The following is a 14,378-nucleotide window of genomic DNA, read 5'->3' as shown; positions in this document are numbered from 1 at the left end:
AGAGGACTACTAAAAATATGAGTTGTTATACATGCATACAGATATATCCCAGGAAGATACTCATACAACCTTTCATATATGAGCAAAATAATCTTTGTCAGAGCTGAAACCCATACAGGAGCATAAGAAAAGAGATAAAAATCTACGTCGATTTCTGCTTGAGTGGAATTAGAAAAAGGAGACTCTGTTCTACAGGTGGAGTGTGATGTGCAAACACAACTGGCACAAACTAAAGTGTCCAAAATGAAAGACTCTGTCTAGTTCTGATTGGTGTATTTTTGTTTCAGGTTTATTGACAGAGAAAGCACTTCCCCAATCGTATTTGTTGTAATTCATTTAAGTTAAGTCCACTTTTGAACAGAAAGTTGCAGTGTTGGCATCTGTATCCCACTCTACCTTCCCTCCATTTGGTTATCCAGCTGAAGTAGTGTCCAAGTTGCAGCACTATAAACATTTCTAAAAATAAACCTCAGCTCCTGCTCCCTGCCGCAGGGCTATATTTAGCTCAACATTATCAGTCCAATCCGCAAAGGGTGAGACACTTTTTCCCTCCCTGGAGGAGAATCAATGGGCACTCAGGGACCTCTCAAATAAGATGTATTGAAGCAGAAGGCAGTTAGAGAAGCACACTGCTGAGGTTTGTGGCTCTCTGATGCTCACTTACTTTAGGATGCAGGAGGTGGCGGAAATTAGATGTCTGTTTTTTTTTTTTGCTCCTTTTTAGCCACTGTTGATCCTTACAACAGCAGCAGCACTCAGACAGGAGAACCCAGACCCAGAACCAACATTCAGGAAAGTTACTGCACAAATCGAGGGGTCACATTGAGAAGCATTCATGTCCTGCTGCTCATGTCAATTCGGAAAAACTCTAAAATATCTGATCTGTATCAACATAAATTATACTCAAAGAGTGTGTGCGCTAACTGTGTGGCAGTGTGAGGAAATGTGAGGAAGTGTTATTTCATTTTATTGGACACCAGATGGCTTGATGATGTGCTAGTCACCTTGTTTGCGTCCTTGGCTGATGACACATAAATGAAAAACTTCTGAAGCGCTGTGAAAGTATGAGATTGCAAACAGAAAAAGGTGTCAGTCTGAGGCTTTGCTCATGTATTTGTGACAGTGAATGTGTCTCTCTAGGAGCTACGTAATCTAAAACCACAGTGCAGGTCAGATGTTTACACACCATTCTTTTAAACCATTTTCACACGTTGGAAGTTTTGCGATCGGTTTGCTTTCATGTGATTTCAAAGTTTGGATCAGATAGTTTATACCCGGATATTGCTGGGTGTTCCAGCATCAGAATCCTGAACGCATCAAAAGTGGTTTGGATTAGCTAAACCGTAACATTAAACCTCTGGACCAATGCTGTGGGGCTGACCTCAACCCCATTAAAAATGTATGGAGTGTGCTTAAAATCAACACATGTATCAAGAAACTAATCAGTTTAAATCAACTTTACCAATTCTGCCAATACTAATGAGTTAAGACATAAAATATTCAGTTAGGATTTTCCTAAAAGGTCGTTGATCACTCCAACTTGCAAATTTCTTTTTTCTTACGAACTATGTCTTGGACTTCATTCTAAGACATGTAGGCTGTGCGTCTTCATTTGAACAAACCATCAGATTTATAACCATTTTAACAACAACTCTCTGCCCTGGTCATTAGAGAGGATAACTATTTCAACAGTTTTGCTGATGGGGCATTGTGCTGATTTTTAATTAGCCATTTAACTGCCAAGTTGGCTTGCCATAGATGGACCTTTAGAGGGATGCAGGCCGCTCACTGAACTACAGAAAGAAAGTCAAAACTGTGAACACAGGGGGTTCCCTAAAACTTTCTTAAAGGAGTTTCGAGTGAGTCGTGATCCACTGCTTCTTAAGATTTCATCCAAGAACAGGTACAAATAAACAGCTTCACATGTGTCATGCTTGACTACGGACCATGTAGAACTGTGTCACCCTATGCTATTTTTGGGACACACTTTATTGCAGATTTCCAATGTTCCCCTGCTCCACTACACACAACCCAAATGAATCAACCACTGTCATGAAGCTTAGTCTTGTTAAATATTCATCAACTTTAAAAGAGGCATTACAGGAAGAAAATAGGTGCAGAGCAGTGTGCTTTGATCATAAAGGTTTGGAAGCAGCACTCCGGAAAAAGTACCATCATTCATGCTTGCAAATGTGGCCATTTCTACTTTGCCTTTTCTAGCACTCTGCATCCATCTCTGGAAAAGCCCTGAACAGGAAAGGTTTTACTGGCTGGTTGTCAATTTAAAAAAGTTTTTTTTTTTTTTTAAAGGTGCACAAATGGAGGCCTGCTATGTTAGATTGTTTTACTAAGTAAGACACTAGGCAGAAATCAAAGTAAATATGGTATTGTAATATTAACATTTATTAACAATAAGACATTTTGCAGCTGAATGCAACAATCTTTTGTGAGCAAACTTACTGAGTCATATTGTGGATCAAAAATAGTTTTTTTTCTGGTTTTATGTCTGGCTGCCAAGAAAATCAAGTACACCTTTTAAGTGAAAACTGTAATAGGAGCAATTTCTGTTCTGTTGTGCCTGCATTTGGGTGTGTCTTTTTAAAAATAAAGTACCGACCGACCGTCATTTTGGACAATTTGGCTTACATGCAAAATGCTTTGTGTTGTGGAAAACTAAAATTACGCATCACCCTGAACACACTCTATGCTGCCAGAACTAAAGCTGAATCAACATATTCATGTTTTGGAATTACCTAATCAAGATTTTGAGCTTAGTCCACTTGAAAATGTGTGATACCAATTCAATTTGTGAACAGTTCGGTGTTAGTCTGTCACAATAAATCTAAATTTGGAGTTGTCAAGTAAAAATCTAATACTACAAGCCACGAATGTGAATTGTTTGTGCAACTGTTGTTATTTACTTGATTGCTGAACATTTTCAAGCTAAGATCCGATAACGTTAAATAAGAAAAGATTACTGATCAGCCATCTAAATGCCATCTGTGTGAGTTTATCTAACAGAAGAGATAACAAATGTTTGAACTGTATTATGAGTTTGGCAGAGAAGTAAAAAAATAGTAATACCTCCTCCAGCATCCTTTGTGTCAGTTCATTCTGCTGAGGAAAATGAAAGACTAGACTCTGAGAAAGTTGGATTACCCATGACTGAAGCTTTATCTTTCTGTTATCCATCCTCTTTCTGTCCTAACCGATTCTTCATCTTTCTGAATTGTACTTTTACCTTTTCATCACTCCCTCTGTGTCTCAGTCTATCTCACGCTATTTCTTTCCTTTAATGAGAGTGACTTATTCTTTTTGCAGGAGGCTAGATGGGGTTGCAGAGTTAATCAATGAAATGCACTGCTGCACGGGGGGATGTTCAGTTCTCTCCCTTTTCCCTGACATATCACATGCACCAAACATATTCCCTGTGCCCACAAATCTGATAATCAAGCTGGACTTACTGTACAACACTTACTGTACTTCCCCAGCCTGTCCAGTTATGCGGTGAATGAGAAACTGGGGTTATGTAATAGCATTGCTAAAATGCTCCCAGCACCTGCAGAGCTGCTGTTGGAGTTTCTCAAGAGTGCCTTTGTTAAAATTACCCACCCCCCCCAGAAATGTCTTGCAGTCACTGAAATATTTCCAAGTAATTAAAAAGAATAAGACTTCTGTTATTGTTGAAAATGGAATGTTAAATATAAAATGTCACACTTTCTCTGTGAATTTTCTCACAGGCTTCACAAATCTTGTTTCATATCCACAAAAGGTTATTCAGGCACTTCACTGCTGAAGCTTTCTCATGTTAATTTAGGAAGAACTTGGTAAAGTTTTGTTAAATGTGTAGTTACCGTTTCTTGTCTATAAAGAAAGGTGCAGGAAAGCATAAAACCTTAGGATCTTGATTTAACTTCTTTTTTTTTTTTCTTGCTCCAAATATTGATATGCACTTCACACTCGCTGGGACGCGTGCTTATGGTTTGAAGAAAATCTTACAGAAAAGTAATTTTTTATTGCGCCAGCTGCTAGTGCAATAAAAAGACTGTTCTCAACCTGCTAGTGACTAGCATAACATCTAACTGAATATGCTATTAAAATCCAACCAATCTTTAATTGAAATATTTCTTTATTGGAAAACAAATCATATGATAAACAATTAAGCTTTACTGAAACAGCACTGATGCCTAAAATGTTCCTTTCAGATCGATGTAAATCCAATTCCATCTCTGTGGAGTGAGCTCTAGAAAAACATGCACAGCAGAATATACAGTAGTGTAGAGGAATAACAAGTCTGTTCTCAACCTGGTGAAATGTTATTGGAGAAAACATTGTGCTGTTTGCAAGATAAAAAATATAGAGTGTCGATGCCTACAATGATATGGTAAAAAAAAAAACAAATGAACAAATAAAAATTCTAGCAAAATATTTTCCTTACCACATAAATGTACTTCTTCTGCAATCATTTTTTTTCTTTCTACCAATAAGTGTGGAGCTTGCTGTAGTTGAGACTCTTCTAAAAATACAACATGAAAAAATATCTTCTTCAAATATGTTCATATAGATTCAGTTCTTGGTTTGCCACATTGGCCCAAAAAGGCAAAATCTTCACAAACCATCCCTGAATTTCTATTAAGGATTTTTACTTCTTTTTTTTTTTTTTTTTTTTTTTTTACAAATTAAGCTTAATTAAATGCATCACTTGGCTTTCAAACAGATTTTCCAAAGTGACTAGCATTGTCGGCTGGTTAAATTTAAATGAAATTTTTAACAGATAAAAAAAAATTAGCTGAACTATTTTTGCAAGTCTTTGAAAGAGTTCGAAATCAATTTAAACTTGAAAGACATATATATATATATATACATATATATATATATATAAACAACTTTTAAATGATTCTGTTGTTAATTTCCTTTTAGAGTCATTGGGTGATATATGTGTGTTTTCACAGCTGTCTGCAAAAGCTTCCTGCACTGCTTGCTGTTTCTTTTTTTGTATTCATATGGAGACACCCCACAATCTACACAGTTTATCAGCAAATCCAAATTAAACAAATCTCACCACAGCCTGTGTCTGTCCTCTGGCGTTCCGCTCATTAATTAGATGTCTAAAAATATCAAACCCCTCCAAGACTTAATTAACCCATCAACTCCATTCGGTAGAGGTTGTGTGCCTTTCTCAGAAGCAGAGATGAATGACTCTTATTAGTGTCTGTTTGAGTTTGGATTTTGACGCATGTTTAGAATAAAAAAGTATTCAAGTAAATTTGATTCTTTGTGTCTGTCTACATATTGTTCTTTTACCCTTGGCAGCAATTTAATACTTGACACATTATTGTGTCATTTAATTTTAACACCATACCCCACAGTGTAATGGAAAAGTATTCCAGCTAAATTCTTTACTTTAGTTTTAGAATAAAAACAACAAAAAAAAGTAATCCCCATTATTTCTAGAAAGAGCATCCCAATAACTATGGTTGAAATATAAATAAATAATTTCCAGATAAACGTAATTCCTGTTGAAGCTATTCATAAATTTTTTATATAAAAAAATATTCAATTGAAAAATGGTCTGAGTTCTTTCGCTGTTAATAATGTATTGGAAAGGCCAACTTTGTTTAGTTGCTTATAAATAATAATACAATTTCTGTCTACATTTGCATCAGCAGTGATGAGTCTGAAACCATAGTGACATTTGGATGTAGCGCTTTTTCCTTCTGACATTTCCAATAGAGACTCTGCTGCCGCCAATTTTGTTGTGAACAGTCACTGAAACAGTTAAAGAAACATATATCAGCATAATTTTAAGAGTGACACATTTGTCCAGCCTTCCAATTATCAATAGTGGCTTGGCGCAGCTTATAATGCCTAGTGAATACAGCTCCGGTTCAGAGCTATAAAATGCAACACAAGTTCTAGAAGAAGAGCGATTCAAACTGCTTCAGGGCTAATCTGCTTGCCAGGATGTTAAACGATGAATGAACGTGGCGTCAGAGAAGATTCCATTCATCCCAGAGATTGTATTAGTTACTGACAGTATCATATTTTATAACTGCTTGACAAAACCAAAGTATGTGGAATTTAAGGCAAACTGTGAATAGGATGACTTGAAAAAAAACTGACAGTAATGTTTACATTCACTCTATGAAAAGACAATTGTTTCATTCCTCAACTTTATGTATAAATTTCACACTAAAACATTTGTGTAATGACATGGCAAACAAACAAATAACACTGGTTCATTGTAGCAACAAAGTTGTCCTCACATTCTTAAGATGCCCCGCTGCCCTCCTTCTAGTAACCTATTAAAATTACGTAACAACATTACCGTATGTATAATGACATGTTGAATTAAAAACTCAGATCGTTTCTTTCCTGTATGAACATGGCTCAGTTTGTATTCTCACCACACTTATGTTTCCAGTAAAACATGCCCTTCTTGAAATTGGTTCCTACAATTAAATCTGCATAATACGAATATCAAAGTGCATTAATCTCCTTTGGTGCTTTTCTGCCTACATTAAGATTACTTTTTGTTCCACATTTGAAGTTTAAGACCAGCTTTATATTTTGTGTGCTGTGGGAAATATTTACTTCCATCTGTAGTAAAACAGGCGGCAAGTGCAAATAGGACTCCCAGTGATGCTTGTGTCCGGATATTTAATTACCTGCTTTAATGAAAGGAGGAAAATTGCGACATGTATCCCGCCTGACTTGCTTTGTAGGAATCACAATTAGCAGAACAATTGAATTTACAAAGTTTTCAGCTGCTTGTGCTCTGGCCAAAATGGAGGACATTTTGTATACGGAGCAGCTGGAGAAACTGCATGGATGATTCAAGTTATGTTGACTAATCAGGAAAATGTCTGTGCAGCTCAGCGGGTGGGACTAATTGCTTGAGAAATAATGTTTTAAGCTATAAAGTGGCTATCATTTTATTCATTGTTTTAGCTATTGCTAAATCTAAACCCTAAATCTGTGGTGCCACCACAATCTTCAATATATTTTAATGGCACAGTAAACATTTTAACACATTTCTAAAATGTTTGTACAGAATCCCCAAAATAAAATGCAGTGCGACCAATTGCCTTCAGAACTCACCTTATTGGCAAATAGAGTTGGCTCGAATGTGATTTAATATTAGCAAAAACACCTCTGTTCTGTCAGGTTTCTGAGGTTTGTTGAAGAACATTGGTGAACAAATAGCTTCATTAAGACCAATGAACACATGCGACAGGACAGGGGCATCTAACATTTTAAAGAAATGCATTGGCCAAAAAAGGAAAAAGAAAGAAAGAAATGTTTGACACAAAGTAACGTTGTGCATCACTGGCAACACATCATCCCCACTGTAAAATAGTAATGTTAGCATTATGCTGTGTGGATGAATGTTTTCAGCAGAGAGAGGTAAGATAATAAGAATAAAAGGAAAGAATAATGGAGACAAATGCAGGCCAGTTCAATGTAATACAAAATAATACTTAATGCAACATAAGATAAGAAGTAGAATCAATTTTCTATGTTCAAAATTATTTTAGTCATATAGCTATTCAAATGAATTAATCAATATACCATTTATAGATTTTAGTCCACATAAAAGCATTGATTTGTATCCTGTGTGTCAGGAGATAGAAATGTAAAACACTGTTAGTCTTGTGTTTCTTCTCACCAGGTACCCCAGGATGAGTGGGCAGGTTATCCTGGTGGTGGAAAGGATGATGAGATCCCTTGTCGTCGAATGCGGAGTAGCAGCTACGTCAAAGCCATGGGGGATGAAGAGAGCGGGGAGTCAGACTCCAGCCCAAAGACATCACCTCAGAAGTCAGTGCGGCCAGATGCCCTGATCAAGGCCATCATCAGACCCAAGGACTTGCTGGACTCTCAAAGGTATTGCTCATGCAAAACCAGGGTAAAACAGATATTTTGTATGGTAGTCTTTTTTCTTTTTCTTTTTTTTTTTTGAATGATGATGCTTATATATTCTGTTTGTGTGTGGTGCTGCTGCATCAGGGAAAGAAAACTCTCAATGCACATTTTATTAAAGAGATGCTTTAGTGTCATTTAATGGTCATATATTTCTTTGAGTTTTCTTAAGCTGAAAAGTTAAAATATGCATATAGATATTTTTCTTCTTTACACCTGATTTGATTTGCCATAGCCATTTTACAAGGTGCATCTTCAACAGCCTCAGTGCTTTTGCTGTACAGTAAAAGTCAGCTGAGATCTTCCAGAAATTTTTTATGAACTTATGTACCGGTATCAGACAGTTCTCCGTCCTTGCAGTGGAATTTATTTTATGTGTTGCTTTTTAATGAGTGTGTGTCAAGGCAGCATTTCATCCCAGCTCACTGTCAGTGTTGTTATTTTCTCATGCACATCCCCCTCTGTTCATGTTTCATGCAGAGCCCCAGCATTTCATCAGTGTCAAGCTGCTCATATCTGAACCTGATACTGCCTGGAACTCCTCCATGGATTTTTCATATCGGCTATAATTCTCCTTGTTTGAGGCATTTATTTATCCCTAGAAGTGCCAATGTTTTCTTTACAATTTTAATTTATACAGTACATTCACCAAGTACTTATTTTTTGCATGAAGTACTGAATAAGCACAGCATTGAAGGTAGCCAATGGTTCTCTGAAGAGAGGGTCAGTTTGAGTTTGGCTAACAGTGATTTTGAATTTTATTAAATGTAAGCTATAATCATGAAAATAAACAAAGGGAAGACTTGAATTGCACTACTGTGCATGCAAATTTCACCTTTTAAATTGAATTACTGAAATAAATTAACTTTTCACTTATATTTTAACTTAAGATTTACCTCTGTTAATATCAGATTTGTACATTTGTAGTCAAACCTGTTTTTATTGTGTCCTATTAAACAGAAGAAATTTGAAAGGGCACAATTAGAAGCTAAATACAACACAGACTGGCCCTTTCTAAAACAAAGCTTCATCTGGTTCTTTTTTGTTGTAATTTTCAGTGATTTTAAGCTCAACCCTGGTTTAATGGCTGCAAAATAAGCCCACATTTATTTCTGTTGAATTCTATGAAATGGATTGAATTCCATAAAATTACAGTGACTGTCCTATGTTTACAAAATTAATTCAAGTCTTTTACCCCATCAATCAAAATTAGGGTGCAGTATTTTCTTTAAGTTTCATTGATTAAAAAACATGAGGATAAAAGTCTGGTGCATCTATGATTTTTCATGCCTCAAGCATTGTGTTTATGAAGCCTGTTCTGCTGTTACGGGGTTGTAAAGAAGACTTCCCTGCAGGCTCACTGCCACTTTTCCATAAATCATACAACTTGCCTGCAGGCAAACAGCATAACTTATCTTGAAGGCATTATGCAGAGATGACCCTTTATCTAGATCCTTGACAAAAACTGTGATAATATTCAGAATGACAGTAACAAACAAAAAACAGATTCTAATTCTGTCTATTTTTCACTTTTCAGATTAAAACCATGCTCGGTGTGGATTCAAACTAAAATTCTTCTCCTTTAGTTATGGAAACTGTCATGGACAGAATACAAACCCTAATACATATAGGGCCACTCAAAAGTATTCATACCGCTTCACCTTTGTATTTTGTTATGTCACCTACTTATGCTAAAACTAAGAATAAATATTGTATTGACAAAGTGCACATTTATTTTCTGAGATGTTCATAAATATAGAAAAAAATGAAGTCCTTCCATCATTTAAGTGTTCATAAACTTTGCTCAAAACAGTGCATCCAGTTTCCTCACATAGTCTTTGTAGCTTCTGCCCCTGGGGTCTATCTGTGGTAAATCCAGTCAACTGAACATGAATTGGATAGGAACACACACCTGTATGTGCTGTTAGCACCAAATTGCTCATATCACTGGCAGAAACAGGTTTAAAATAATCTTTCAATTTTACCAACATTGAAAGTTCAAGACTAATGTCTAACTTGAAGTGGTATTTACATGTTGGAGAGACCCAAGTCTTGATTTGAAGATTACAGGAATCTCCAAAAATGTCAACAGGGAAGTTGTTTATAATATTTAAAACAGGCATATCATGTTTAACACCATCTTTACTGTGAAGCATGGTGGCGGCAGCATCATGGTGTTTGTGTTTTTCTAAGTAGAGACTGGGCAACTTGGAAGGGCATCAAATATATATCTATTATACAAGAGAACCGTTTACAGTTGCCCTGGAGCTCAGTCTTCAGCACAACAATGTTTACAGAACAAAGATTGCAAAGTAGTGAAATTTCTTGAGAGCCAACCCGATACCAAACTTAAATCCAGTTGAAGAACTCTCAAAAGATCAAAAAAAAAATTCTCGAACATGAGAAAATCTTGAGGCTGCGATAACCATAAAGGATGCTTTGAGAAAATAGTATGTCAGGAAATACTGATCAAAAGTATTTCTGGAAAGAAATTGCTCTTCTTTGAAAAGAAACCTGTATTTGCTTTGACATCAATAGTATAATATGTAGCTCTTTAAGAAAAAATGTTTGCACCAGTTTTAGAATAAGTCTGTAACTTAACAAAATGAAAAAAAAAAAAACATTTTGAATGCTTTCTAGTTGCAGTGTATTAAAACACTTGCACGCAAACACAATTCATGGTAAGAATAATTTTTTTTTCCATGATGCTAGAGAAGAACGCAAAGACCCAAAAACACGCTATTACTGTCAAATGGTTCCTTTTTATACCCACATAATAAGCCAGATATTTCCCTCCGCGGATGCATAATGGCAAATCGAATGCTATGGGTTGTGATCAGGGAGGACCATAATGATATTTGTCTCAGCAGATGCAGTCATTTTGCCCCTTTAACACCTCTCCCAGATTATGCCGTAATGTATGGTGCTGCCACAGCGAAGCTCCCTGCTTTTTCGCATCATGTAAAGCTCCCCCTCACTTTCCATTCTGAATAGCTGTAAACAGTAAATGATTTATGAGGAAGCAACAGCGGGAAGGGATATCAATAACAGTTATTGTACTCCAAGGCCTCGCTGAATAAACGGCTCGCTCGGTGGTTTAGACCGGGAGTATGCTGAGCTCTGCTAAAACGCAAGATATTGACCAGGACGCCTCAGACTGTGTGGCCTGCCTCTGAGTCCATTGACAGAGGCAGCCGCGTTATTGAATCTACAGGAGAGGGTTTGTAGGTTCTTTCATTTCCAGTCCCACAAGTGTCCCCAAGGGTGTCGTTCCGAAGCATCCTTTTTACCCCGGCAAATCCACTTGAATGAAGAATGCCAGGATGTGGCGTTGTGATATTTTTTTTCTGATCACAGAGACAAAAGATTGATTTTGTTGAGAATCTGACCTTTACATCTACTATGCACCTCAGTGTGTTATAACGTCCTTTAAAAATTACCCCAATCAAACCATGATTAATAGAAATTTGGATGATTTTTAAACTGTTAATCAACCTCATTATGCTACATTTGTAAACACTTAACAGCTAGTCTTGGTTCTTAGTTCACAGAGTTGCATGGACCTCCTATACACTCAATAAAATTTTACACAATGCAATGACAGTCCAGGCTGCACAATGACGCAGTTGGTAGAGCTGTTGCCTTGCAGCAAGAAGGYTCYGGGTTTGATTCCCTGCCCCGGTCTTTCTGCATGGAGTTTGCATGTTCTCCCTGTGCATGCGTGGGTTTTCTCCAGGTACTCTGGTTTCCTCCCACAGACCAAAAACATGACTGTCAGGTTAATTGGCCTCTCCAAATTGCTCCTAGTTGTGAGTGTGTGTGTGCATGATTGTTTGTCTTGTGTGTCTCTGTGTTGCCCTGCGACAGACTGGCGACCTGTCCAGGGTGACCCCCGCCTCTCACCCGGAACGTTAGCTGGAGATAGGCACCAGCAACTCTCCCGACCCCACTAAGGGACAAGGGTGTAAAGAAAATGGATGGCAATGACAGTCCTAGAATGGACATCCTGCACAGTAAAAAAGGCCAGTGTTGAATTAACACCCAAAAGTGTCTATATGTGTCCAAGTCAGCAGGTGTTAAAGTAACTCTTTTGAAAGTGTTAAAAGATTGACACCCATTTTTTATTGGTCTATAATACTGAAATGGGTTTAAGAAAAGTTAAACTTTCCATTTCTGTGTATTGTTTTGTTTTTTCCACTGGATTTGATTGATATTGACACCTTGTGGGTCAATTATTTACTTTTTTAACACCACATTATGTTTTGTGATCAACACTACACTGGTGTTACTTTTAATATATTTTAACCCCAGCACCGTTGTAAATGTTAATGTGACACTCTGTATTGTTGAATTTAACACCTGCTGACTTGGACACATATAGACACTTTTGGGTGTTAATTCAACACTGGCATTTTTACTGTGTGTGTAGCACATGCAGCTGCTCTCCAGGGCACTGTCAAGGTGCTCAGCACATGCCTGCATTTTAAAACTGGGGCAATGAGAGCTGCTCTAATCAACCTCATCTGGCACTGTTCCCTGAGCTGAACTCCTCTACTGAAACCATACCCTTTTACCACAGTCCAACTTTGAACATCCCTTCTGCCCTTCCGTTTCCTTAAATCTCCCTGTTCAGATTTGTAGGACAATTGGTGAGGATGGTGTAAAAGTACAGTATCTTCCGTTTATGACCATTGAGTTTCTTCACATTTTGCCATTATAACCCCAGTTTTTAATATGTTTCGATTGAGGGCTTAGATTTAACTTGATAGTTGTGGAAAACTGTCAATTGCAATAAAAAGGATATTAAGATTTTACTTTTTCCACTGCATCTACAGCTTTTTTGAGGAATTTTTCTACCAGATTTGCCCATCTAAACTATGAACTCTATTTTAATAACTCAGTTTCTGTCACCTTGGATGACATTTCCAAGCAGAAATACTGGGGGCGGGAATCGAACCCAGAACCTTCTTGCTGCAAGGCAACAGCTCTACCAACTGCGCCACTGTGCTGCCCAATGAAGAATATCTGTAATTAATTTTCAGGTCTTGCCACAGAGCACCAGTAAGATTTATGTCTTTGCTTTCACAGGCCAATTCAGTATGATTTGATCTTAGTCCTTCCATCACAATTTTGGTTCTATGTTTACAGTTTTCGTCGTGCTGGAGGGATTTTGTAGTCTTTTTCAGGCTCTGACATGTTTTCTTTCAATGCTGCTCTATGTTTTGCTCCACAACTTTACCCCTGATCTGACTGCTGGATTCCTCTGCCTTTATGATGTCTGTTCAGTAATATAAAAAATAAAATAAAATCCAGAAGATGTTAATACTTTTTTCAGTGCTCTGGTAACCTGAGTCAGATTACCGGTGTATGACAGGGTAAAGTACTGAAGTGGAAGCACAGAATAAAAACTTAATGTCATTCATGCAAATAAACAGCATCCCTCAGATCCTGACAACGGGCCCCAGGGGGAGCATAAGCCTTCAGTTGCATGCCAGGGTAAGAAAAAGCTATTTGTGAATCATTTTGTAGATGCATAAAAACTATTTTATATATGTCAAACTATGTTACCCTTTGTGGTTTATGAAAAAAACAGGAAAACTGTCTTTATGTCAGGATGCTAGTGACAGTACCTAAAGATCATATTTAAATCTGATCTTTATTTCATGCAGTAATCTGTGGGGTGTTGCTGCACCACTGGTTCGCATCTGAAGTTCGGGTGACTGAATAAATAAATGATAAAACTTTCCACTGGAAAATGATCTGATGCGGGCATAACAATTTTAAACTTTGAAGAAATATTATGCTTTGAAGAAATATTATGCTGAAGAGAGGACTTTTTGAAAAGATGTGTGACTCAAGACTTTTGCACAGTTGTGCATTACACAAGGTTTTCCTGACAATAAAATGTCAAACATTGACAAAAATTCTATATCTTTTGGTTATGTAACGCGTAATATTACGTAACATTAGTGTCTCAATTGTTGCCTCAGGTTTTTTCACTGTTTCTTCTGTAGCAGTGGCACCACTGCTACAGAAGAAACATTTGTGTGGATTCAAACTGGAAACAGAAATGAACAGAGGCACCTCTGTTCATTTCTGTTTCCAGTTTGAATCCACACAAATGGCTTTTCCGATACTCGCCCAGAACTACTTGCATGGGGAGCCTTTATGCTCTTACGGTTCATTGGACATGTTGGGATGGAATTAGATTGAATTGAAGACAGAAGGTACATAGGTTAGATTTCCTTTGCACTTGTAGCAATTTGATGTCCCTCTGGGGCGGTTCTGATGGGCCAAACACAAATCTGACAGCAGCGGCTCCCTGAAGCAAATCGTGTTAAAGTGAGAACAGGCTGTCAAGTTGTGTCACCTCCCCTCGTCTTTCATCTTTCAAGCTCTCTGTCACTCTTAATGTTGACAGGATCTTTGTTTGTCCCACCAATGAAGGAACGCAT

General features: G+C 37.3%; 1 protein-coding gene across 11 annotated transcripts in view; it reads left to right on the top strand.

Moving 5' to 3' along the window:
- dlgap2a (discs, large (Drosophila) homolog-associated protein 2a) overlaps positions 1-14,378 on the top strand; it is a 184,945-nt gene that overhangs the window by 103,020 nt on the left and 67,547 nt on the right. For all 11 annotated transcript variants that reach the window (XM_008399523.2, XM_008399525.2, XM_008399524.2 and 8 more), the window contains one exon: positions 7,673-7,887. In XM_008399523.2, the coding sequence (XP_008397745.1) occupies positions 7,673-7,887 (215 nt within the window). The remainder of the gene's footprint in view (positions 1-7,672; positions 7,888-14,378) is intronic.

Source organism: Poecilia reticulata, linkage group LG22 (genome assembly GCF_000633615.1).
Source record: "Poecilia reticulata strain Guanapo linkage group LG22, Guppy_female_1.0+MT, whole genome shotgun sequence".
NCBI classification, from domain to species: Eukaryota; Metazoa; Chordata; class Actinopteri; order Cyprinodontiformes; family Poeciliidae; genus Poecilia; species Poecilia reticulata.
Note: the sequence above shows the minus strand (reverse complement) of the source record. Positions and strands in the feature narration are given on the sequence as shown.